General features: G+C 38.2%; 2 protein-coding genes across 4 annotated transcripts in view; one reads left to right on the top strand and one right to left on the bottom strand.

Moving 5' to 3' along the window:
• Positions 1 to 583: 583 nt before the first annotated feature.
• On the bottom strand, positions 584 to 4,457 carry Serp1 (stress associated endoplasmic reticulum protein 1). The gene is made up of 3 exons (XM_059265384.1): positions 4,032 to 4,457; positions 3,703 to 3,778; positions 584 to 2,490 (listed from the first exon to the last, which is right to left on the bottom strand). The coding sequence occupies exons 1-3, from the start codon at positions 4,113 to 4,115 to the stop codon at positions 2,450 to 2,452; spliced, it is 201 nt and encodes a 66-aa protein (XP_059121367.1). The 5' UTR covers positions 4,116 to 4,457; the 3' UTR covers positions 584 to 2,449.
• A 33-nt stretch (positions 4,458 to 4,490) lies between these two features.
• Eif2a (eukaryotic translation initiation factor 2A) overlaps positions 4,491 to 24,100 on the top strand; it is a 30,211-nt gene continuing 10,601 nt past the window's right edge. The window contains exons 1-6 of one of the 3 annotated variants that reach the window (XM_059265382.1): positions 4,491 to 4,708; positions 11,826 to 11,895; positions 18,057 to 18,131; positions 20,946 to 21,002; positions 23,103 to 23,202; positions 23,723 to 23,805. In XM_059265382.1, coding sequence (XP_059121365.1) covers positions 11,856 to 11,895; positions 18,057 to 18,131; positions 20,946 to 21,002; positions 23,103 to 23,202; positions 23,723 to 23,805 — 355 coding nt within the window. In that variant the 5' untranslated portion in view covers positions 4,491 to 4,708; positions 11,826 to 11,855. Of the gene's footprint in view, positions 4,709 to 11,825; positions 11,896 to 18,056; positions 18,132 to 20,883; positions 21,003 to 23,102; positions 23,203 to 23,722; positions 23,806 to 24,100 lie in introns of all 3 variants that reach the window. The other 2 variants (XM_059265381.1, XM_059265383.1) reach the window with 2 other exon arrangements.

The raw sequence follows: 24,100 nt of genomic DNA on the forward strand, positions 1-24,100 counted from the left end.
TTAGTGATTGATGGAGGAGGGCCTAGACCATTATGGGTGATACCATCACTGGCCTGCTGGTCCTAGGTTCCACAAGAAAGCAAGCTGAGCAAGACATGAGGAGCAAGACATGAGGAGCGAGCCGGTAAGCAGCACCCCTCCATGGCCTCTGCATCAGGTCCTACCCCCAGGATCCTGTCCTGACTTCCTTTGATGATGAATAGCAATATGGAAGTGTAAGCCAAATAAAGTCTTTCCTCCTCAACTTGCTTTTTGGTCACAGTGTTTCATCACAGCAATAGTAGTAACCCTAACTAAGACACTTAATTAGTACAGGCATTTTATTTCTTCCTTTCTTTCTTCTTAAATTTTTTAAGACAGGGTTTTCTCTGTGTATCCCTGGCTGTCCTAGAACTCACTCTGTAGACCAGGTTGACCTAGAGCTCAGAGAATTGCCTGTCTCTGTCTCCTGAGTGCTGGGATTAAAAGGATGTGCCACCATCACCTGGCTAAATACAGGCACTCATTAAAATAATTTTCTATGAACTATGAAAAGTACTCAAATAAGAATTCTGCAAAATCATTTTCTTTTACAACAAAAACATCAAATATCCAGGGAACTTTATTTTTAAACCATAAATCAAACAGACACAGCTTTCATTGACCCAAACATGCATAATCCAACCTGAATATAAAATGCACTCAATAGGTAAATTACATGAGATACAAAGGGAATGTAATTTTACAAATGTGAAATGATTGCTATAGCAATTTAACAAATTAATTAAAATATTGTATGTTTAAAAACAAAAATACCTTAAAGCCAATTATCTATAGTAAACCGAGGGAAATTCTGGTATGGAATGATTTGATTCAAAGGAAATAAGGCACCTGCTATAAATTTAGAGAATATCTTTCACTTTTAAAGTTATAATAAAATAGAATTAGTTAACCAAGACTTGCTTCAGAGGGAGAATCAAGTGCAGGGATTCACTTATGGGTGAACAGGCAGGTAAGCATCAGTGATGACCCTGCAGACCCACAGCCAACTTTCTTTCCTGTTCCAATACACTGAAGTTCCTGTACATCCCTAACCACCTTTCTTTCGCTCTCCTCCACATCTGAGGGGAGACAAAGTCCCCTGTGAGGTTTACACTGCTTACAGAACAAGGTAGCAAATTCCCTTCTGTTCCTTTGAAAACAGGTTATTTCAAGAAATCGCCTCAGGAGTGAGGCAATTAACAAAGCAAACACAAGCAGGCTTCTTCCAGTTCATACACAGACATTGCTCGGCTTCTGTACCAAGTTCTGGCTAAGTACATACATAGTCAGGACTTGTAGTTTTCGACAGTACCAGAAAGCCCCAAACCTGCCTCATCACTCTCACTCTTACTATTAGTAAAAAGAAATTTGATCAATCACAACCTACAAAGTCATACAAAGGAAGACTAGACTGATCCGTCTCAGTAAATTCATTTAATTTTGAATGCTACTTTAGATTGACCTACTCAGTACCCTAGGGGCATTTCAATTGTAACTTTTTAGTTGATGTGCCTTTTGGGTATTAAAAGTGCAATTAACATGCTACGATATCTTATGGCACACTGGACTCAACATGTTTTGATGAGGCATTTATTTCTTATAGTCTTTCCCCCTTAAGTTTTGTCTAGCACAGAAAACCCTTGATAAGTTAATTCTGGTGAAATCAGTATAACATAAGCAAACCTTCCCTAATTTCATTCCACCATGGTAGCTTTTAGTGAAACTTCAATCACTGATTAAGTTACAAAATGTTCAACCGAGTTTCAAATGGGATCTTAGGTGACTATACTTATTCATGCAAAATTCAAGGCTGTGTAACAGAAACATCGTTAAAACAGATGCAGCTGTAAGCATCTCTACTTATATTATGCCCTTGAAGCTTTTAAAAAATTTTAGGTGACAATGATTGTGGTAAACTAGGCTGAATAGTTGTCCATTTATAAGCACCTTATTATAGGATAGTCACATAACCCTATAATGGAGTGTGCTTTCAATTCAAGAGAGTAATAAAGTGCCTAGCTATATAAAACCTTAAGATTCCAAAATTTAAATTAAGCTAATTGCATTTATACATTAGGGTTAACAAAATCTATACCCTGTCTACACAGATTTAATCTAATTAGCCATAAGTTTTAATAACCACAATAAAACCCATTCTGTACTGAATAAGTACAGTCTACTATTGGAACTTAATAATCAAATTTTATTGCTTTATTCATGTGGTGCTTTTGCAAGGCACTGTGGTATGGACTAGAAAACCTGGAATGATTCTTGAGGAAACCTTGGAATGCCACATGAAGGATGATATGAAAACGTCATTCTGAGGCAGGATGATTTACTGAATTGTTTTAAACTAGGGCATCGAACATCAGGAATGAGTTCAAGCTAAAATTCACAGGAGAATGGAAACATCTTAAGGTCAGTCACTTCACATGCCCATCCTGATACTTTGAATAATCTGGAAAATTGCTGTAAAGAGAAAGAGAGAATATTAAAATAAGCTGACTAGAACAGGTCTGTCAACAGAAAAGTAATTTACTACAGTAGCTGCAGAATTCAGAATATTGTTACAAATGCTAATCTAACTTTATTATAACAGGAAGCGAAGGCGGGTTTACCATAATTAAATAATTAATGCCTTTACATTACTATTATCTTGTGGTGCTGGGGATGGTAGTACCCAGGGCCCCAGGCATGCTAGGTAAGTCCTCTGCAACAGAGCTACATCTCCAACTCAAATTATTTCTTCAATCAAAGGTTCCTTGAATTTTACCTGTAAGGTGTCCAAGAGAGCTTCCAGACAGAAATTATTTTAGAAGTTAAAAGCACCAAAACAAATGAGTTTTTCTACCACAGACTTATTTCAATTTATTTCTCACAAATCCTTAAAGGCCTGGTGTCTGCATATTTCTTCATTCTCACAACGCTGAAATTCAATAATCTTTGGGTTATATAAACTGGTTGGCTCTTGGCCATATATCAAGAAAGCTTCCAGTTGTTAAGTTTAGGAGAAAGACAAAGCAAAATGTGAAATGGAAACCCCAGTAACTGTAGAATGTGGAAAACAAAAGCATCTATCTCAACATTAAAGCAATACACGGGGCAGAAGGATATTCTGTAACACATCTGCAGAGGCAAGGGTCTACCACCGTAAAAGTAGCCTGCCTTAGTAACTAAGTTTTCTCAACATAATTTTATTAACCTGAAAACATCTGTCTCATACATTAAATTGCCAAAGAAGTATGTTTCCTCCACAGACAATCAATTCTTTGGACTATCTTACTTTATATACTTAGTTTTCGACATACAGACCTTAGATGCTGATACAGTTCAATCGAGTTCTAGGATCCAGATGTTCGCTATGTTCTTAAGATTTTTGCAACACCATTGATAATGGGGTTACAAATCATTTTTATTCTAAGAGTTGTTTGGTCTTTAATTTCTTCCAACTGATCATTAGGAAGATCTGATCTCTCTTTCCCTCTTTTTTAAAAATCTTTTATGTGCACAGATCAAGGTGGGAGAAATTTCTGGGGCACCACCCTCTGTGATACAAGTAACTTGGTTCACAAACAATTCTGAGAAACTCTCAGCAGGTGGGTTGAGAACAACGCGTGCATAGGACTCACCACTGAATGGTCACCACGTCATTCCAAACCAAGAGAACCTCTAAACACTTACCAGAGCCACAAACAACAAAAATGAAGAGGGCCAATAACCAGGGTCCTACCGACGCTTTCTCTTCAGGGGCATTTCTCTGCAAAAAGGAAAATCCAGTTTCAAATGCAGAGAAACCACTTGGATCCCGGGTTCCCGCGGCCTGCAAGCCAGGGCCAGGTCGCCGACCCTGCATCTCACAGATCGCACAGATCTCTCTTCCCGCCCCAGATTCCACCGCAGCTGGAGTCCAGAGTCAGGCGGGTCTGGGGAGAACTCGCCGCGGCCCCGGCGCGGGCCTCGGTCCCCCGGTCCCGGCGTCGGAATGGAGAGGGGTGCCCGCTTTTCCTTACCGAGGTCTTGGCGACGTTGCCGCGCTGAGTGATGTTCTTGCTGTGCTTCTCGTTGGCCATACGGATCCTCTGCTTGGCGACCATCTTCGCGGCGCCTCCTGCCCCCAGGAACCTCTCGGACTCGCTCTTTCGCCGCTCCCGGGCCGCCGGGAGGCTCGGCTCGCGGTGCCTACGCTACCGACGGCCACTGGGCCTGGATGCCGAGCGCTGGAGCACCGGAGGGCCGGCAGCCGCCAACCACAGCGGTCTGAGCTTCCTAGGGGCGGCGCGCCGGGGGAGAGCGGGCCGCGGGGCCGAGAAGCAGGAGCCCAACCACCGGACAGCGCAGCCGGCAGCCTCGAACTACTCCGGGTTCGGCTGCCAACGTCAGCACTGGGCAGACCCCGCCCCGCGGAAGTGCGGGCTCCGCCCGCTCAAGAGAGGGAGGGCGAGGACCGGCCGCAGCCTCAGCCCGGCCCTTCCACGCTCCGGAAAGCGAGGACCCAGAGCTGCGCGTGCGCGCGCAGGGACCGGAAGTAAATTGGCCCCGACGCTGCCGGCGCCGGAAACACCAGCTTGCTGTCCCTAAGCTTGGGGAGACGTGTAGAGGCCGGGTTCGGCCTTCATTGAACTCTCACCCCAGCGCGTGGGTTTCTCTTTCCGGGACAAGATGGCGCCGTCCACACCGCTGTTGACAGGTGAGTTCCAAAAGAGCGAGAGACTCTTTCTTCGGGGTGGTTTCTTCCTGTGTCTTTGCGCTTGGAGAATTACCTGGCAAGCCTTGGAGTCCGACTTGCTTTTTCTCGTGGCTAGCGGGAGGACCAGAGTGTCTTTTGATTTATTCGATAATAGCATGGCAATGGGAAGTGAAGCCTCCGCCTCTAATATTCCCTCCTCCCACTTCCATCCACGTCCATCATTCTTCATCGTTCACAGGAATAGACAGACAACAGAAAGTGCTGGTTAGGTGTGTGACCTCTGGTCTGCAGTACTAGCGTTGCTTGGACCTTTCTTAAATCACCTGCCTCTATGATAGAAGAAACGCGACTCCACACATCAAATTCATCTGAACTTAATTAAAAATTATGTATTCCTCTTTTTTTTAAATGAGCTTTGTAGGACTGAATAGGGAGCGAGAAAATGCTAGTACAGGTTAGATTTCGTGATGAAGATGTGTCTTAGGGTGGCAGCATTGAGCAGGGTAATGTTTTTTCTAACATTTTCTGTTGAAGCAGTTGTGAGCATTTTAAGAAGTAGAACATTAGAAGACTTTTGGGAATTTGAAGCTGGCACAGTGTGTAGTGCTTTAAAGAAAATAACCTCTTCGACAACATCGGGGAAGGACGAGATCATTAGGAAAGAAGTATATTTTTGAGAATTGGGAGTTATGACCTTCTGAGGCGTGTTAAAGCTTTTATACTTCTTGCCATTCTAGGAATACGTTTTAAGATCCTTGCGTACTCCTATTCATTTAGACTACCATAATTTATTAACCAAATATTTATAAGATGGTAGCTATAATCTGCTAAACACTATGCCAGACTGAGATTATTTTGTTTTGTTTAGATTTATTATAAAACTTAGGTGTCTGTGTGTGAGCATGTACACCGGAGTGCAGGCTTTAAGACGCCCCGAAAGGATGTGGGATTCCCTGGAGCTGGAGTTACAGTTGTAAGCCCCACCCTAAGGGAGTGCTGAGAACTGAACTGGGGTCTTCGGGAAGAGCAGCAAGTACTCCTAAGGTTAAGCCGTCTCTCCAGCCCTCTGAGACTGTTTAAATGGGATAATTATGAAATTAAATAAATAGTTTCTCTAGCTTCATAGAGATGACTCTGTTACATAGAGGTTTTAATACTAAATGAGTATCTGAATTCTGTTTAAAAATTCGTACATTAAAAATCTATTAAATATTCTGCCCTTTTGAGCCAGTGTAAAGTAGATCCTGTTTGGCCCATCATATGGATCACTTGTAATCCTGGAATAGCTCTTGACATTATTGCTTTTCCATCCCATGTTATCTTGTATTCCATCAGTACTGAGTTGTTCAATAAAGTCCTTTAAACTATTCTTTGGGATTATCCTGTTCTTTCTGTTGATTTTGCAAGCTTCTTCCAAGCAATTTCCCATACTTCCTGGCCACTTTCTGAGCTTTTTTTATACCTTCTATATACTAGGGGAAATTTTTTTTTTTTACACTTCACAAAGGAAATTCTTTGTTTAGATATTTTTTTTCCCTGCTAGACTGTAAACTTCTTGGGATTAGGGATAGAGTCTTATTCATCCACACCTTTTCAATACCTAGTCTGGAAACCCAGTAAATAATAGACAGTAAACATAGGAAAATAAGTTAATGAAGAATAGATTGTTTGTGTATAATCAAATTAACAACGAATGACAATTTTTCTTACAATGCTCAAAGTTAAAGTCTTTGTTCTGACACTTTCTCATAGTCTCATAATTCTTAGATGCTCAAAGATTACTTGGACAGATTTACACTACAAATTTGCAGGTCAGGATAATACTCAGATATTTCCACTCTATATTCTGCCAATAAAATGCACTGCTTGCCGGGTGGTGGTGGCGCATGCCTTTAATCCCAGCACTCGGGAGGCAGAGCCAGGCGGATCTCTGTGAGTTCGAGGCCAGCCTGGACTACCAAGTGAGTCCCAGGAAAGGTGCAAAGCTACACAGAGAAACCCTGTCTCGAAAAACCAAAAAAAAAAAAAAAAAAAGCACTGCTTAATCTTTTAAGCATTCTTATTTTTAAGTTTTTAAATTCCCAAATTTTGTTTAACTTATGCTTATGGATTTTTATATCTGTGAATAATTTGGAGCTTAACAATGAATTTTATTGTTATGATTCTAAGTCAAAAATGAGAAAAGACCAAAACATGTAAAAAGTGAGTCTTTAAACACTTCTTTTTTTTTTAGTGTCAATAAAAAGTTTTTTTTATTCCCTGGTTCTTGCTTTTCTTTCGTTAAAGGAGACAAATTCATCCTCAGGCAGATAGTCAACCAGTTAGTAACTCTAAAGGAAAGAGTGTTTTGTTGTTCAGTCAGCATTCCCAACAGAAATCTCAAGGCTGGCTGTCTTTGCCTTAATTTCACTCTTTATCCTTCTATCAGGCAACTATTAATCAGGAGTTCAGGGCCAAATTATATTCTTACCTTTGAATATTCTTAAAGGAAATTAGTATTTCCTAAAGAATGACTTGATGTTAGGTATGTGAAAATGATACCCATTATACTAACTCCCTAATCATCAAAAACAGATTCATACTGAGTATAAATACACTATTTTAGCAAATTTTACATTTTGTTCACTTTGTCACATTCAAACACTATATATCGAATTCCTTATCAGAATGATATATATATATATATAATGTGTTGCATTTATTTAAAAGCTTTGAGTCTACAGATTTTTGATAAATATTGAAGTCTTAAAGTTTCTGTTTACTTAATTTCTGCTATCCTGTCATCAAATTATTACTAAAAATAATTTTTTAAAAAAATGTTTTTATTTGGATATCACTTAAGACTCATGAAAGTTGCAGAACAGTTAAAAAAAAGAAAAGTACTTAGCCTTCTCCAATGATAACATAACATCAACATTAAATTTTTATCAAAACTAGGAAGTTGACACTGGCACAGTAGTGTTCACCAAACTACAATCCTTACTTAGGTTCTTTTGGTTTATGTGTGTGTGTGTTCCTAGAAGATTTTATTACACATATGTCAGATTCCACAGAAACTCAGGACAAATGACTAACTGTGGTGCCTGTTAGCACATGCCAGCCTCTAGGCTCTCTCGGCAATTGCAGGTACCTGTTGCAGCGTCCTGTCTCCTCTCAGCTCTTTTCATAATACCCCTTACCCTAAACCTCTCTAACCCAGCCACTTTACTTCCCTCCCTTCCCATAGCTCCCAAGACCTATAAAGTCTGCCATTTCAGTCATGCTCTTGGCTATCTTTCTTTGTTATCTTGGCTCCCTTTCTCTTCTCTTCCTTTTTCTCTCCCCCTTACTCTCTCCCTCCTCATGGCCTGGTTGAGTCTGGACACTTCAGATACCTCTGGCTGTTCTCTCCCTCATACCTACAATAAAATCTCCTCAACTGTACCTTGGAGAGGTTATGTGCTCATTTTCATTCATTATACACATTCACGAAAGGTAACTTTGGGTATTTTATTTTCATAGTTTCCTATTTTAAGAACGTAAACGTGAACAGCTAGATGTGGGGGCTCACACCTATAATCCTAGCACTCAGGAGACTTAGTCAGGAGAATTACTCTGAGTTCCAGGACAGCCGAAAGTATAATGTGAGACTCTGTTTCAAAAGTAAATAAGCCAATAAAATAAAAATAAAATCAAATAAATAAGAACATGAGCATGTGCATGTGGAAAAGCAGTTGATTAATTTGGCTCAAGATTTCGCTTGTCCCTAAAAAAGGCAGATACCAAGAATAGATTACATGAGACATTGAATGTTACTTGAGCCAGAAAAGTGTGGCAGTTTTCACACTGGCTTTTAAAATGGCACATGTTGTTTTCTAAGACTTCAGTTCTGTGTAAGAGTATGGTTGACATGGGTTTTGTTTTTCTTCTTGTTGCTGTTTTTTCTTACTGCCTCTATTTTGGGGTTTACCATCTGCCTCAGTATGAAGTATAAATCTTCAATACAAATTTTAGAAAAACCCTTATGTTGTCTAATCCCGTACTGTTGCTAGAAATGAACAATGTAGAGGATCAGTGCTACCAGTGAAAAGTGTCACTAGAGCTGGGGAAAAGCTTCCTGTTCTAGAACATAGGTAGCTGAGGTGAGATGAGAGAAAGCTTCCTGTTCTAGAACATAGGTAGCTGAGGTGAGATGAGGGAAAGCTTCCTGTTCTAGAACATAGGTAGCTGAGGTGAGATGAGGAAAAGCTTCCTGTTCTAGAACATAGGTAGCTGAGGTGAGATGAGGAAAAGCTTCCTGTTCTAGAACATAGGTAGCTGAGGTGAGATGAGGGAAAGCTTCCTGTTCTAGAACATAGGTAGCTGAGGTGAGATGAGGAAAAGCTTCCTGTTCTAGAACATAGGTAGCTGAGGTGAGATGAGGAAAAGCTTCCTGTTCTAGAACATAGGTAGCTGAGGTGAGATGAGGAAAAGCTTCCTGTTCTAGAACATAGGTAGCTGAGGTGAGGTGAGGGAAAGCTTCCTGTTCTAGAACATAGGTAGCTGAGGTGAGGTGAGGAAAAGCTTCCTGTTCTTGGTCCATCAGTTTAAGCACATGCGCTTGGGCTAGCAGTGAGAGTAACAGAACACTTTGATCATGTTCGCATTTTAGAGTTGTATTGCAGCCTTATTAGGACTGTGCTGACAGCTTGCCATTCTATTCTGGATTTGTATATAAATTCTGAAAAAGCTCTGTAATGTATTAGATTCTATTACACCTTTGTGAGAGTGACCTTACACTGGCTAAATTTCTACGTAATGTACAGCTAAGGTCTGGCCTTAATAAATGCCCTAGTTTTAAATTTTATTTGTTTTTTTTTTTTTTTTGGTATTTCGAGACAGGGTTTCTCTGTGTAGCTTTGCGCCTTTCCTGGGACTCACTTGGTAGTCCAGGCTGGCCTCGAACTCACAGAGATCCGCCTGGCTCTGCCTCCCGAGTGCTGGGATTAAAGGCGTGCGCCACCACCGCCCGGCAAATTTTATTTGTTTTATCCCTCTAATGTTTGTTACCATATGGATTATGCTGGATGTGGTAGGACATGCCTTTAACCCCAGTGCTAGGGGGCAGAGATAGTTGGATTTCTGTGAATTCAAGGCCAGTCTGGTCTACTTAAGAAAGTTCCAGGCTAGCCAACGCTACATAGTGAGATATTGACTCTTAAAAAAATTACTTATAGTATTAAGAAAATACAGCCTATTCTAAATTCTAATGTATCTTATGTACATTGCAGCAGATTTGGTGCTGAGAAATGCTGCTGCCTTCCCTGTGTAGTAGCAGAATTTTAATACTGTAAAGAAAACTTCAGGGCTTATAGAGGTAGCTCAATGGTAGATATACTTAATCTATATAAGGTTGATTAACACACACACAAAGTAAAAATAATAATAATAATAATAATAATAATAATAATAATAATAATAATGGGTTTATAATGTGTTTACTTCCTCTGGGCATGGTACCTCATTGGAGGCTGATCTCTGTGTTCCAGGCCAACCTGGTTTATACAGAGAGGTCTAGCTAGGCCAGATGGGGATACATCATGAGGCCTTGTCTCATTTAAAAAAAAAAAAATGGTTCACAAACCTTCACAGTGTTAAAGTCTAGGACATATTTTGGCACAGAACATTTTACAAATTTCATTGTAGTTTTTTTAAAATGATTATCTTCAGCACTGATTCAAATTATAGCAGTGGATCAAACTGGCCTCAGACTCTTTGTGTTCCTGCCTCAGCCACCTGAGTATTGGAATGATAGGCGTGCCACCACACCCAGCTAGAAATAACCCTGAAGAAAATGGTAAAGTCTTTTCAAATCTCCAATACTTAGCACATAGTGGAGACACACAGGAGCACATCAAATAGTCTGTAAATCATTGTGTACAGACTTTCAGTTTTGAAATGGACAAAGCAGCTTGTTAGGCTCCATTTTATTGTAGGGTACTGATGGGGGCTGTCTTCCCAAAATAGTCCAGCTGGTATTCTGCATATGAGAAAGTGGCATCCAGCTGTTTGCTTACATATGTCTAAGAGGCTTTATGTGTTTACTTACATGTTTTCTATTTACTAAACTGGCTACTCCATAAAGATGTAGATATCATTTATGGTTCCTTTACTTTCATTCTAACTAAAATTGTCGACTGTTCTTTTGGACTTCCTGATACGTGAAATTGAGCTAGTTAATTCTTAGTCAGGCTAAGTATTATTTTAGTAACTGTCTCTTTAACAGTTCTTGGAGAAAGAAAGAAATGAGAGGATTAGATTTGGAACTAAGCCCCACCCCATGTATTAATTTATTGCTTTCCTAGTAACTAAGAGAAGGGTCGAAGAGTCTGACTAGGAGAAATGGAAATGTAATGGAAGCCTTGGGCATTAGTTCAATTTTCTTCTCTTGGGTACTTGAAGTGCTGTTGAAGTAGCAACCCATCACTAAGTCCTGTTACATTTTCCTACATGTTACATCCTTATTTCCTGCTTTCATCCCTATTGCTCCTCTCTGAATCAAATATCCACAGTCTTCTCTGACAACTACTACAGACTTTCTAGTCCAGTTCATTTTCTACATTGTACCAGACTGATCTTTTCAAAATGTAAATCTGGTTTTAGAAATCAGTCCGAAACTCTTGAGGTTTTATTCTTAAGACACATTGCTTAACTTAACAGCCATTTTCTTTTAGGTCTGTCGCCTGTTTTCTTTGTCCAGCTTCTTTCAGTCTTTTTTCTTCTTTCCAGCTTCTTTTTAAGCTTCTTTCTGTTTGTTGACATTTTCTGTCTTTCCCTTGGATTGTTTAAATTTGTTACTGTTCTCTTTGTTTAACTGTATCCAGCTAAGTTTGTGCCCTTTCTGCTGACCCAGTTGCTTTTGTTTTGATGGTTACATTGTTTTGAAGTTTTCAAGTTGCATATTTATTTCTATTCAGTTACATGATTTTGAAGTGAAAAGGCAAGAAAGGGGACTTGAAATGTTAACATCCTATAGTATAAGGAAATGTTTCATGGTTTCACTGTATTTTGAAAGCCCTTTGCTTTTCATTAACATCCAGTAATATCACTGGGTATTTCTTAGCAGAGTAAACAAGCTTCTTTCCATTGTTTTCTTTAGTCCGAGGATCGGAAGGACTGTACATGGTGAATGGACCACCACACTTTACAGAAAGCACAGTGCTTCCAAGGTATAGCTTCTGTCAAATGATATATAAGAAACATACAATGCACTCCAAAAGGTTTTTGTTGATATTTTGTAAAATGTTTTAGTTTTTATGTGGGTGGGTGTTTTCCCTATGTATGTGTCTATGCAACACTGTGCTGGTGCCCATGGAATCCAGATGAGGGTGTTGTATTCCCTGGAGGTGGGGTTACAAATAGTTGTGAGCTGCCAAGTGGATGCTGGAAACTGAAGCTGGGTCTTCTGGAGGAGCAATGAATGCTCTTATTTGTGGAGCCATCTCTCAGCCCATTGACCAAAAAGAAAAATAATAGGTAAGCTAGTTTCTTGGGATGTTTTATTAACAAGATGGAAAGAATACTTATTCTTTGCCATGAAAAATAATCTTCAGATTTGAAAATTAATGACTTAGGGTCTAGATAGATGGCTCAGTAGTTAAGTACTGCTCTTGCAGAGGATCCAAGTTAGATTCCCAGCACCTACATCAGGTGGTTCACAACTACCTATAATTCTGAGTCTAATGGATGAAACACCCTCTTCTGGCTTCCACAGGTATATGCTACATGTGCATGTACACACCAATAAAAATCTTTTAAAAAAAGGAGAAGAGAAAAAAGAATTAATGGCTTAGCAAGGAGAAGTATAAATGTTACTGTAATTGAGTTCATGCATTTAGTTTGGAAAAGTTTCATCTTCTAGAATGAGAAAAATTTGCAAATATGATAATTAAGTTACTATTAGTAATCACTATGCTTCCAGGAGATGAAAATGGCATAAAAAAGGAAGAAAGTAAAATATATGTGCTTAATATATATCTGACTAGATATATTTTTTTCCCAGAAAGAAACCATGGAAGGTTAAAACAAAACTGAATGAAAATGATAACCTGTAATAGGTGACAAAAGATAGGATTCAGGAGACATCTGTGAATGAACTTTGCTATACACATAGTTTTGACATTGGTCTATATAATTCTTTTAAATAATAAAATGGATAAGAATAGAAAAATTAGAATGACTAAATGAAACAAGTGAATTTAACTCATGTTGGGGTGGCAGTATAATCTTATGAATATCTGCATAATTATTTAATACATTCAGCAGTGTTATAAGCTAGAAGTTGTTATTGTTATTTAAGGCTATTGAAAAGATAAAGTAATTCTGCTACTTTGATGTTGGTGTGACCACATAGCTGAGTAAACAAAGGAAGGAGTTTATTAGGATTGCCGTGGGTGACTGGTCCCTTGCACTGGACAGAATGTAACAGTAGCAGGTTGCAGAGGACGTTTTTCACATCATGGAGGCCCGGAAGCAGAACTGAACAGCAGCAGGAAGGCTGTTCAAGAGGTACAAGAGGCCAGGGCAAGAGGTAGCCCCCTCCCCAGGGCATATGCCCACTAGTGGCCTATGGCCCAACCAGAGTCTGTCTTTCACAGTCTGACCACCTTCCAATAGTCTGTTCACACTTTGAATCTGTCAGTAGATTAAGGCATTCATTAGATGACTGCCCTCATGTAGACAGAATTTTCTAGACCTATAGAAAGAAGACCACCTCTGTGTCCACTTGCGACTCTGCCTTTCTTTCTTCCCAGCATTCTCTCTGCCCCCAAAATCCTGCCTAGGCATTGGCTGTTTAGCTTTTTATTAAACCAATCACAGTGACACACCTTCACACGGTGTAAAGGAATATTCCACAACATCCCCCCCCCCTTTTTTTTTTTTTTTTTTTTTTGGTTTTTCGAGAGGGTTTCTCTGTAGCTTTGGAGTCTGTCCTGGACTACCTCTGTAGCCCAGGCTGGCCTCGAACTCACAGAGATCCACCTGCCTCTGCCTCTCGAGTGCTGGGATTACAGGCTGTGCCACCATCGCCCGGCCCTTTTGTCTAAATAAAAAGGAGAAGTTTTAACTCTAACATAATAAAATGATAAAACATAAGAACATTTATCAGGTAAGAATTACATTTACAATGTAATTGGCATATTTGGAGAAAATACCCCATTATTTATTCTATCTTGATGAGTCCAAAGCTCTGTACCTAATTTACCTTCTATCATAACTAAGGAAAACTGCAACTATAATTACCTAGTATTCAACTCCATCAAAGACCCTGAGTAAACAGGAAGTGCAGAGCAAACAACTTCCAAAACTATAAGGAATGAGAGATATCTGGCTGCCTGGACAGTCACCCCAAGGTTCCTTTGCAATGTCGGGGCCATCCATCTTTGACCTACATTTGAGTCCTAGTTCTGTCCAGTTTAAAGTCAGGAAGCAGTGATGAAAGAATGATGGACCTTATGAAAGGGTCGTAGGAATCAACGGGAAAGAGTTTAATGCCAGCCTAAGAAGGGACAATTTGAACATTAAGGATTATACTGCAGAATAAAAATATTAAGTACATGAATACTCCAGAAAAATAAAATAGTTCTCCACCTCCATACCATATGTATCATGGTACAATCCCACCCCTATCCCCTGACACACAGAGTTTCTTTGTATAGCCCTGGCTGTCCTGGAATTTGCTTTGTAGATCATGCTGGCCTCAAACTCAGAGATCCACCTGCCACTGCCTCCTGAGTGCTGGGACTAAAGGTATGTGCCACTACACTTGGCTTAAAAAAACTCCACATTTCATAGTAACCAAAGAGTTGATGAATACAGGTTCTTTATAGGATTTGTTAGTAAATGCAGAAAAGAATAATGGGATATTTTGTAATCAGAAAGAAATTGTGGTTTAGACTAGTGCCTCTCAAGCTTTAGGATGTACCGAGATTGTCTAAGTGGATTATATACCTAGCCTGAAGATGGAATCCTTAGATAGTGTGTTTTAGTGTTTGTTTTGAATCTAAATGTCAGAACTTCTCCCTTACCGTACTTTGAGCAGTGATCGTGGAAACAGCATGTTCAAGTGTGGCTTTCATTCCCCTGTAGTTGAGAACAAGCGGTGGTATTAGAAGATGAGCTAGCCTAGTCTTTTCAGCTTAGTAGTTGAGGGTCAGGAATAGATGGCTGAATCCAGCACAACCTCACTGTGAGAGCAGAACAAGGAGATGCAGCAGCTTCCTTGGGAATTGGAATTTCCCTTCTCATAAAAGGTTCCCCACCCCCCATTGTTGGGGAACAAACCCAAGTTCAGAAAGTTTTTTAAAAGATTTCAAAACTGAATCTTGCCAATATTTTAGATGTGTGCTTCTGGCTCTTCATTAGAATGACCCAGGGTTTCAATCCAGGCCTGCTCGGGGTTCAGCCTGGACAATTTGATAAGGAATAAAAAGGGCCAAGAATAGAGCTTAGTTGAAAAGTAATTGCTTTGTAGATGCCAGGCACTGGGCTTAGTCTCTCATACTGGAAAACAAATGAACAGAAACCTAAAAGAAAGAAACAACCCAAATCCAATATAAGTACTGAATGTTACATGATAGGAAGGAGTTATTTTGTGAGATGATATGGCATGGTTTTCATTATGATGTTTTAAAACTGTCTTTACCAGTTAGAGATGTATGTTCAAGTATTTGCATAAAATGATGTAACATTCGATTGAATTTTTAAAAAAATATTATGTATCTGGGTACACATGTAATGTCTGTGTATCCCATGTGTACCGTACCTGCAGAGGCCAGAAGAAGGCATCAGATCCCCGGGGACTGGAGTTAGAGACAGCTGTGACTCTCCACATGGGTACTGGGAATTGAACCAAGGTCCTCTGGAAGAGCAGCCAGTGCTCTTAACTGCTGAGCTACCTCTTCAGCCTCTGATGTTTTGTTTATTTTAGTATTTGAATGAACATTTGAGGTTGGCAATGAGTACCTACATTTTGTATTTACTTAAAGTTTTTTATTTAAAAAAAATCACATTGACTAGGCAGCTCTACCTCTTTAATCCAAGCACTCAGGAATCAGAGGCAAGAAGATCTCAGAGTTAAAAGCCAGCCTGGTTTATATAATGAGGTCCAGGACATCCAGGGCTACCTAGTGAGACTCTGTCTCAAAAAATAAGTAAATTATATGTGTATATAATTTATTCATTACATCTATTATTATATATTTGCAAAGAAAATAGCCAAAATTTTTCATTTGCCAAGATTTAGAAAAGAATTGATGGATGAGAGATGGAAAAGTGGTTAAGAGCACTGGCTGCTCTTCCAGAGTACCTTGGTTTAACTCACAGTACCCATACAGCAGCGCATAACCTGCTGGGACTCCAGCCCCAGAGATCTGATGACCTCTTCTGGCTTCCCCAGGCACTGTATGCATGTAGTACACAGGTTGACATTCAGGCAAAACACTCATATGCATAAAATAAAAATAAACAGAATCTCAACAAAAAAGAAAGAAAAGAATTAACCTCTGGATTCCATAATGTAGTAAAATTGACATCAGTCCTAAACACAGTTCTAATATAAGTTATTAAAATACTGTTTGTGAGGTAGGCGTGGTGATTCTCGCCTTTTATTTCAGCATCTAAGAGGCAGTCAAGTGGATCTCTCAGCTCTAGGCCAGCCTGGTCTATAGAGTAGCTCCAGGACAGCCAGGGCTACACAGAGAAACCTCATCTTATAAAACAAACAAATGCTATTTATAACCATTGAAATAAGGGTATGATTATAGAGTCAAAATGAGGTAGGTAGGTATGAGTAGGTTAGAATAAGCTAAAACCTGGGAGGAATTAATAAGAATAGAAATCTTTTGTCTTCAGGTTTGAGAACGAGTTATACTACAATAAGGCAGGAGACATCTTGTTCATAGCTGTTTTTATGGGAAAGGTATTTTGTAAGTTTCATTGTCTATAAAATGAGTATAAGTTACCATAATTTAATGAAAGCAGAAGCAAAAATACCTTAAGGTAAATTAATGAGGTGGTGGTGTTTAAAGGGGCGTACTGGTTACTTCTTACTGATTTTGCTGTTACTTAGAAATTGAAAATTTGTTTGCCACAAAGTTCCCCACTTAATATCACTACACCAGTAGACATGTACATGTTTACTCGCATTTCTGTCTGGCTAAGTCTTCGTTGTTATTAGATATATTCACAGTGGTCATCTCCAGTAGAGAGTTGTAATACTTATAGTGTTGATTTCTTGAAAGAATGTTGATACTAGTCATTTTTCCAAAGATGATATTCAGAAGCCTGCATCACCATTTACTAAGATCTATGTATTATTTTTATTATTATTATTATTAATTTTGTTGTTGTTGTTTTTGAGACAGGGTTTCTCTGTGTAGTTTTGGTGCCTGTCCTGGATCTCACTCTGTAGACCAGACTGGCCTTGAACTCCCAGCCATCTGCCTGGAGCTTAAAGGTGTGGCCACCACCACCCAGCTCTGGCCTTGTTTTTATACATTAAGTCTCCACTGGGGAAATTGATATAATAGCTTAGTCTTTCAAATCCAAGAGCCCTTTAGTCTTTGAGGGTATTCTGTCCACTCCTGTTTTGTTATGCAGATAGTATGGGGCCAGTCTGTACAAAGCCTCTGCACTGTAGTCCCTCAGCTTGCTTAGGGCTGACAACTAATAACTTGCACATTCAGTTTCATTGTTTTGCCTTCTGTGGTCACTCTCTTAGTTGGTGTTCTATTGCTGTGAAGAGACACCATGGCCATGGTAACTCTAAGAAAGCATTTAATTGGGGCTTGCTTATAGTTTCAGAGATTTAGTCCATTGTCATCATGGTGGGGAGCATGGTGGCATGCAGGTAGTCTTGGTACTGGAGAAATAGCTGAGAGTTCTACATCTGGGTCCAGAGGCAGCAGGAAGAGAGTGTGAGCCACTGGACCTGGCTAGAGCATTTGAAACCCCAAAGCATACCCCCAGTGAAATGCTTTCTCCAAAGAAGCCACGCCTCCTAATCCTGCTCAAGTAGTGCCATTCCAGATGACTAAATGTTCAAATCCATGAACCTATGCGGGCCATTTTCATTCAGACTACCACACCAAAAAATGATCTATTTCTGAAGATTTGTCTGATTGCATAAAGCCAGTTTCCAACATACTTTACAAAGGTTGCTAACATTTACATTGTAAGAGATGAAGTATTTAAATAGACAACATTTTGGAATAGTTTCTAAAATTTGTATAAATTAATCAAGTCATTGAATTAATGGATTGTAGACTTTTCAATCAGATTTTTTGGAAAGTATTATTAATGCCTTTTAATTTAAACTTTTTTTTTTCAGGGAATCTGGAAAAAATTGCAAAGTCTACACTTTTAGTAAGGATGGGACATTGTTTGCCTGGAACAATGGAGAAAAGTTAGTGCTCATTTATGGAAAATTTTATGGGCACAATGAATATTACACAGCTGGCATGATTTGAAAAGCATGTATTGGTTATCATTGATAAAGTCTCATTGTCATGTGCATTTGTTGTTATGTGTAATGAGAGTACTTTGAACACCCTCAAAAGTGTTCTTATATAAATGCCATAAATTGAGCTGTGTAGTGACTTAGAATTAAAAATAATTGTGAAAAAATTATTACTGAGGAAATCAAAAAGTTATTTCAAATAGTGTTCTAAGTTATTGGTTAGGGTTTCTTAAATTCACATTTAGAAAATAATTATTATTTTTTGCTTGTTTACTTTAGACTTTGTATTTTTGCTGTCAAACCAGTAACTAAGTTAGTACTGTTAATTTTATTGTGTACAAAAGTATAGAAAGAATGATTAATATAATTTATATTATGTAAACTATCAGATTACAAAACTGGTCTTTTAAGAAAATAATTATTTTCATTAAATGATCATGATTTCCTAAAAGCAGTTCTTTCTAATTTTCTACAGTCACTACATTATTTCACAGATCAAGAAAATGTCCAAATATCTGATACTTATTTTTCTTTTGTTTTCAAGCATATACTGTTAGGCTTTTCAAAAGAGAGAAAAATAATGCATTAGTCTGAAAATAATGAATTTGAAGTTCTTTATAGTGGTAATATATTTTAAATTTTTCTGAAAGTCAGATAAAATGTGATCTTTTTTTAAAATTAACTATTAAAGACTGTTAAATTAGTTGATTTGCTTTTTAGGGTGTTGACTAACCAATAAAATCATTGCAAATCATTAACAATATAAGCACATTGAATCTTAGCCACAATGTTAAAGCTTTTGTTTTGTTTTTGAGATAGGATCTCTCTACATAGCCCTGACTATCCTCATATTCACTATGTAAATCAGGCTGGCCCGGAACTCACAGAGATCTCTTGCCTCTGCCTCCTGAGTGCTGGGATAAAAGTTGTACGCTGCCATGGCCCAGCTTTTTAAATCTTTTTAATATATCCCTGTATGCTGTTTTGCATAGTATCATCATTTAATAGTATCATCAGATGCTAACCTTTATTTTCTTAAAATGATGTGATTATAAAATAGTACGTATTGTTCCAGGGCAAGGCAATTAGATATGGGTATTGATTGTGGTCTTGGTCAATTTGTAGTTATCTAATTTAGAAACTATAACAGATCTTTCCTTAAATAGGATTTTTTAAAATTTTATTAAGCTAGGAATAACTATTGAATATCACCAACAGCAAAAACAAACAAGCCTCATTTTCAGATGTGTTGTTTATTGTTTATAATTTGCAAAGAATCATTGTATGTAGGGGATGCATGTGCATGTGTGTTTGTTTAAGTGTGCAATATACTCTCATTCTTACTGGTTTCTGCTTATCCTAACCATAGTATCCTCCTCAGACATGAGCAGAATAAAGTTTATTGCAGCAATTTCTTGAAAAAAAAAAAAAAGATATATTCCATCTTATATGTATATATGTATGTATTAACCCTAAAAAGATTAATTGTGGGTGTACCTAAACCTGTGGCCAACAGGCCAAATACCTCCCAGAATACCCTTCAATGCATTCCAGCACAGTTATAGACACAACATCATGCTTCATTGTCTAAAGGTTGGGCAACCTCCAACTTTTTTTTTGAGACAGTGTCTCTGCATAGCTCTGGCTGTTCTGTAATTTATTATGTAGATCAGTCTGGCTGTGAACTCACAGAGATCTGCTTACCTCTGCCTTCTGAGTCCTGGGATTGAAGGCATATGCCACTATGCCCAGCTCAATTTTTAATTAAAAAAGTATGTATTTATTTATTTACATGTATATGGGTTATATGGGTGTTTTGCCTGCATGTGTGTCTATGCACCATGTGTGTAGTGCCCATGGAAGCCAGAAGAGGCTTCCTGGTACTGGAGTTCCAGGTGGTTGTGAGCCATTGTGTGAGTGCTGGGACTCCAACAAGGGTCCTCGAGAAGAGCAGCCACTGCTTTTAACCTCTGAGCCATCTCCGCAGCCCCACCCTGGGACTTCAGTATGTCAGGACAAGCTAACTTCCAAAACTTGGCTGTAGCATTTATCAGTAATATGCTGATCAGATCAACTCATTTAATTTTTTTTTAAGTCTAAATGTATTTGTTTATAAAATAGAGATGATGACGCTTGTAAGGATTCAAATGAGAGATTTACAGAAAGTGGTGAGGCCACTGCATGGGATTATGTAGGAAGTATCCAATATTGAACTACTGTAATTCCATGATCACTGCTATTTTGTTATTATTGTAGCACAGTAATTCTTGATAGGCCTATGTGTTAGACAGCTCTTGAGATCTTAATAAACATGCTTACTGATATCCCTTACTATTATAGTTTCTATTGATTCAAATGTAACAAGTGTGCTTCAGCATTCTGCCTCGTGCCTGCCTTCCCTTTGACTTGATGACTCCCAGCCTCTCTGCAGCCTAGCTGTGCGCTCATTCAGATGATCGTAGCTCTTCTGGTCCTTGCTGCTAATTCTGTACTATTTCTCAATACTTTTTGTTAAAATTTACATTTTTTTTTTAAAGTTAAAGTGTTTCCTTGGTGTTTTTTGAAACTCTGAAAAGTAGCTTTTATAAAAAGTGAACGATTTGGAGTGTTTTATATTTGAAAAGAGGCATGAATGTTTTGGTTAGTGCTGGCTGTTATAAAATGGTATTTTTGCTGAAGTAATTTCTTTTGAAACCAGAGTAAATATAATCAATGTCACTAACAAGGGACTACTGCACTCCTTCGACCTCCCAAAAGCAGTTTGCCTTGAATTCTCGCCAAATAACACTGTCCTGGCAGCGTGGCAGCCTTACACTAGTAAGTATTTCCCTATAAAAATATTCTAGCAGGACCAATTACATTTGGTGGGGAAAAAACTAAGTTTATAACCTGAAAGATGGCAATTTAAGGTCAAGCAGACACCCCCACCCCTCACCCCCACCATTTGCAGGGAATAAGATCTTAGAGTATGACTGAGGCTGCAAGTAAGCCACACCCTTTAAGTGGTCTCCATATCAAGTAGCCTGGGCTACTTGTACAAACTCTGTAGCCGTGGATGATCCTGAACTTCTAATCTACTGTCCGCACCTCCTGGATGGGGGGATTTCAGGTGTATACCACCATGTTCCATCCATGTGGTGCTGGAGACCAAACACAGGGCTTCATGCATGCTAGACAAGTACTCTACCAACTGAGCTCCACCCACAGCCCCAGCTTTTTCATCTTAACCAGGGACTTACTGTGCTGTGACTGTAACTTTTACCTGTTAGGGTTCCACAGAAAAAGTAACCCAAAAATGTTGTTCATAATTTCATGGATAGAAGATTCATTCTCATTGCCAGTCCTAATGTCAGTAATCATGCAGCTTTTTCTTATATTAAATAAGAACTTGGGCTTTTTCACTTTAAGGAAGCTATTTGTAGCAAATTGCTAGCATCACTACTTTTGTGTTCCCACTCAATAAGTAAAATAAGGGTTACTTGCAAGCACTGTGTCCTCTGCCAGTAAATATAATAACCAAGGAGGCTACTGGGTGGGTAGAAGAATATGAGTGTAGTATGGATACAGTGGATACAAAGATAATTAATGAGGCAGGCGGATCTCTGTGAGTTCAAGGTCAGCCTGCTCTACAAAGTGAGTTCTAGGATAGCCAGAGATACATAGTGAAACCTTGTCTCACTCAAAATAAACAAATAAGTAAATAAATAAGCAAACAATAAACAGAATGGGATGGCTCAAGATTTCATCACTTAAGATGGTATGCAATTTAAAATTAATGAGTTATTTCTGGGATTTTACTTTTAATATTTTTGAGTCATGGTTGACTGTTAATGACATACTTCAGGAAGTAAAGTGGAAATGTAAGTTATGAGATAAAGGAGAAGAAAAACTGCAAAAGAAAATTTAGAAAATAAATAACTGTTGGCTAGAAACAATCTCTAAAGGTCTGGAATAATAATGATTTAGTCAACATTTAAAGTAATCACTATAAGCAAAAGACAGTATAATAGATATAATATCAAACAAGCATTTGTTATGACAGAGTGTGTAGTCTACATGTTTGTGATTCCAGTACTTTTAGGAGGCTGAAACAGGAAGATTGTGAGTTGGAGAGACCTTGTCCCCCAAACCAAAAAGGATAGGAAACAGCTCCCTATTTTGATACATTTAAAGCCATCTAATGGTAATGATATATGAACTTTCATCTAGCTATGCTTTATCCATACAAACATAAGAAAATGGTATAAAGGCTGTATTTGGGGCTGGGATGTAACTCAGTTGGTAGAGTACTTGATCTCCACACTACATAAACTGGATGAGGTATCTCATGCCTGTAATTCCAGTACTCACAATCAGAAGTTCAAGGTCACTCTCAGCTACACAGGAATTTGAGTTCAGTCTAGGATATATATGACCCTGTCTCATTAAAAAAAAAAAGAAAAGAAAAAAGAAAAAAAAAAGGTGGGAAAACATTCTCTAACAATGACAATCTTTTTAAATAAATAAATGATAATAGTTAATTGTTGGATTATAACCCTCAGGGTTTTATTCTTCCAAGAAAGAGACTTGGACTTTAATGAATCTTGTTTTTCCAAGTAAATTGAAGGGAAATTGAGAATCATAAGTGATGGGTACAAACCTTCATGACTTAATCCCTTTAACAGTAATATATGTCAGAATTAGCAAGAAATCCCTCAAGTATTCTTAATCATTTCAGAGATGGGCTTTAACTCAAACAACTATCATGTTGTCATGGTTTTAGTAATGAATGATTAGCTTCATAATTAAAGACAGGAAGGAAAGTTGATTTTAGGCAATATTTTATTTAATATTCTTAATCTTATTCTAAGATTTTTGTGAGAATGAAATCTTAGAAGTGTTAGAAGACAATCACTATAAAAAATATTTTTATTGCAGCTTCTAAAGATGGCACAGCTGGGCTACCCAACCTCCAGCTTTATGATGTGAAAACTGGAGCATGTTTGAAATCTTTCATACAGAAAAAAATGCAAAACTGGTAAATAAATGCTTTAAAGTGCTATTTTTTTTAAAAAAAATTAGATTTATTTTAAGACTGTTTTGCCTGCGTGGATGTATGTGCACCTTATGGCCTTGGAGGTCAGAAGCATCAGATCTTCTGGAATTAGAGTTATAGATGATTATGAACTACCATATGGGTGCTAGGAAATGAGCCCTGGTCATCTGCAAGAACAAGTGCTCTTAAAAATTGAGCCACCTCTCCAGTCTGGAAAGTGGTATTTTCACAGTCTTGCTAATGTCATTGAATATCTTTGTTCCTCTAGTATTGACTTTGGAAATAAATTATTCTAAAATCCTGGTATTTAAGGGGTTTTAAGTATATAGGAGTATATTATAGTAAAATATTATCTCTTTTAGTTTTTAAAAAGAAAGGAACAATATATTTTTAATGCTACACCATTTAATAAGACTATTAGTGCTGTTGGTAGCAGACGTAATGTTAGTGTTTTATCTTAAACAGCATCAGTGCTTTGACATGGTTTTACTTTTTCCCATAGGTGTCCTTCCTGGTCAGATGATGAAATTATTTGTGCACGGAATGTTAACAATGAAGTTCACTTCTTTGAAAACAACAATTTTAGTATGGAAAGACTAAATAACTTTATTATTTACTTTAAATACAGTTTTTTCAAAGGTTTTTTGTTTGTTTGTCTTCAGTGCTAAGAATCTATCCCAGGGCTTTCACACATGCTAGCCAAGTGCTCAACCACAAGCTAGCCCTAATCTAAATATAGAATTTTCTTTTCCTCAGTGGTATTATAGGGTCAGAGCCATCATAAATATTACTGATGTATTTATCCCATTAACTAGGGTAGCACTATTACTTATTAACATGGATTCTCAGTGCTGAGGATAGGGTAATCAGTATCAGCTAT

This window comes from Peromyscus eremicus, chromosome 6 (assembly GCF_949786415.1).
Source record: "Peromyscus eremicus chromosome 6, PerEre_H2_v1, whole genome shotgun sequence".
Classification (NCBI taxonomy): Eukaryota; Metazoa; Chordata; class Mammalia; order Rodentia; family Cricetidae; genus Peromyscus; species Peromyscus eremicus.

What these genes read in the sequence shown, in the direction of transcription:
- Serp1 (XM_059265384.1), bottom strand. Translation starts at nt 4,115, where the DNA reads ATGGTCGCCAAGCAGAGGATCCGTATGGCCAACGAGAAGCACAGCAAG. An exon ending in GCAACGTCGCCAAGACCTCG is followed by an intron (nt 3,779 to 4,031) that starts GTAAGGAAAAGC and finishes TCCTTTTTGCAG; the next exon opens with AGAAATGCCCCTGAAGAGAA. An exon ending in TTTTGTTGTTTGTGGCTCTG is followed by an intron (nt 2,491 to 3,702) that starts GTAAGTGTTTAG and finishes TTCTCTTTACAG; the next exon opens with CAATTTTCCAGATTATTCAA.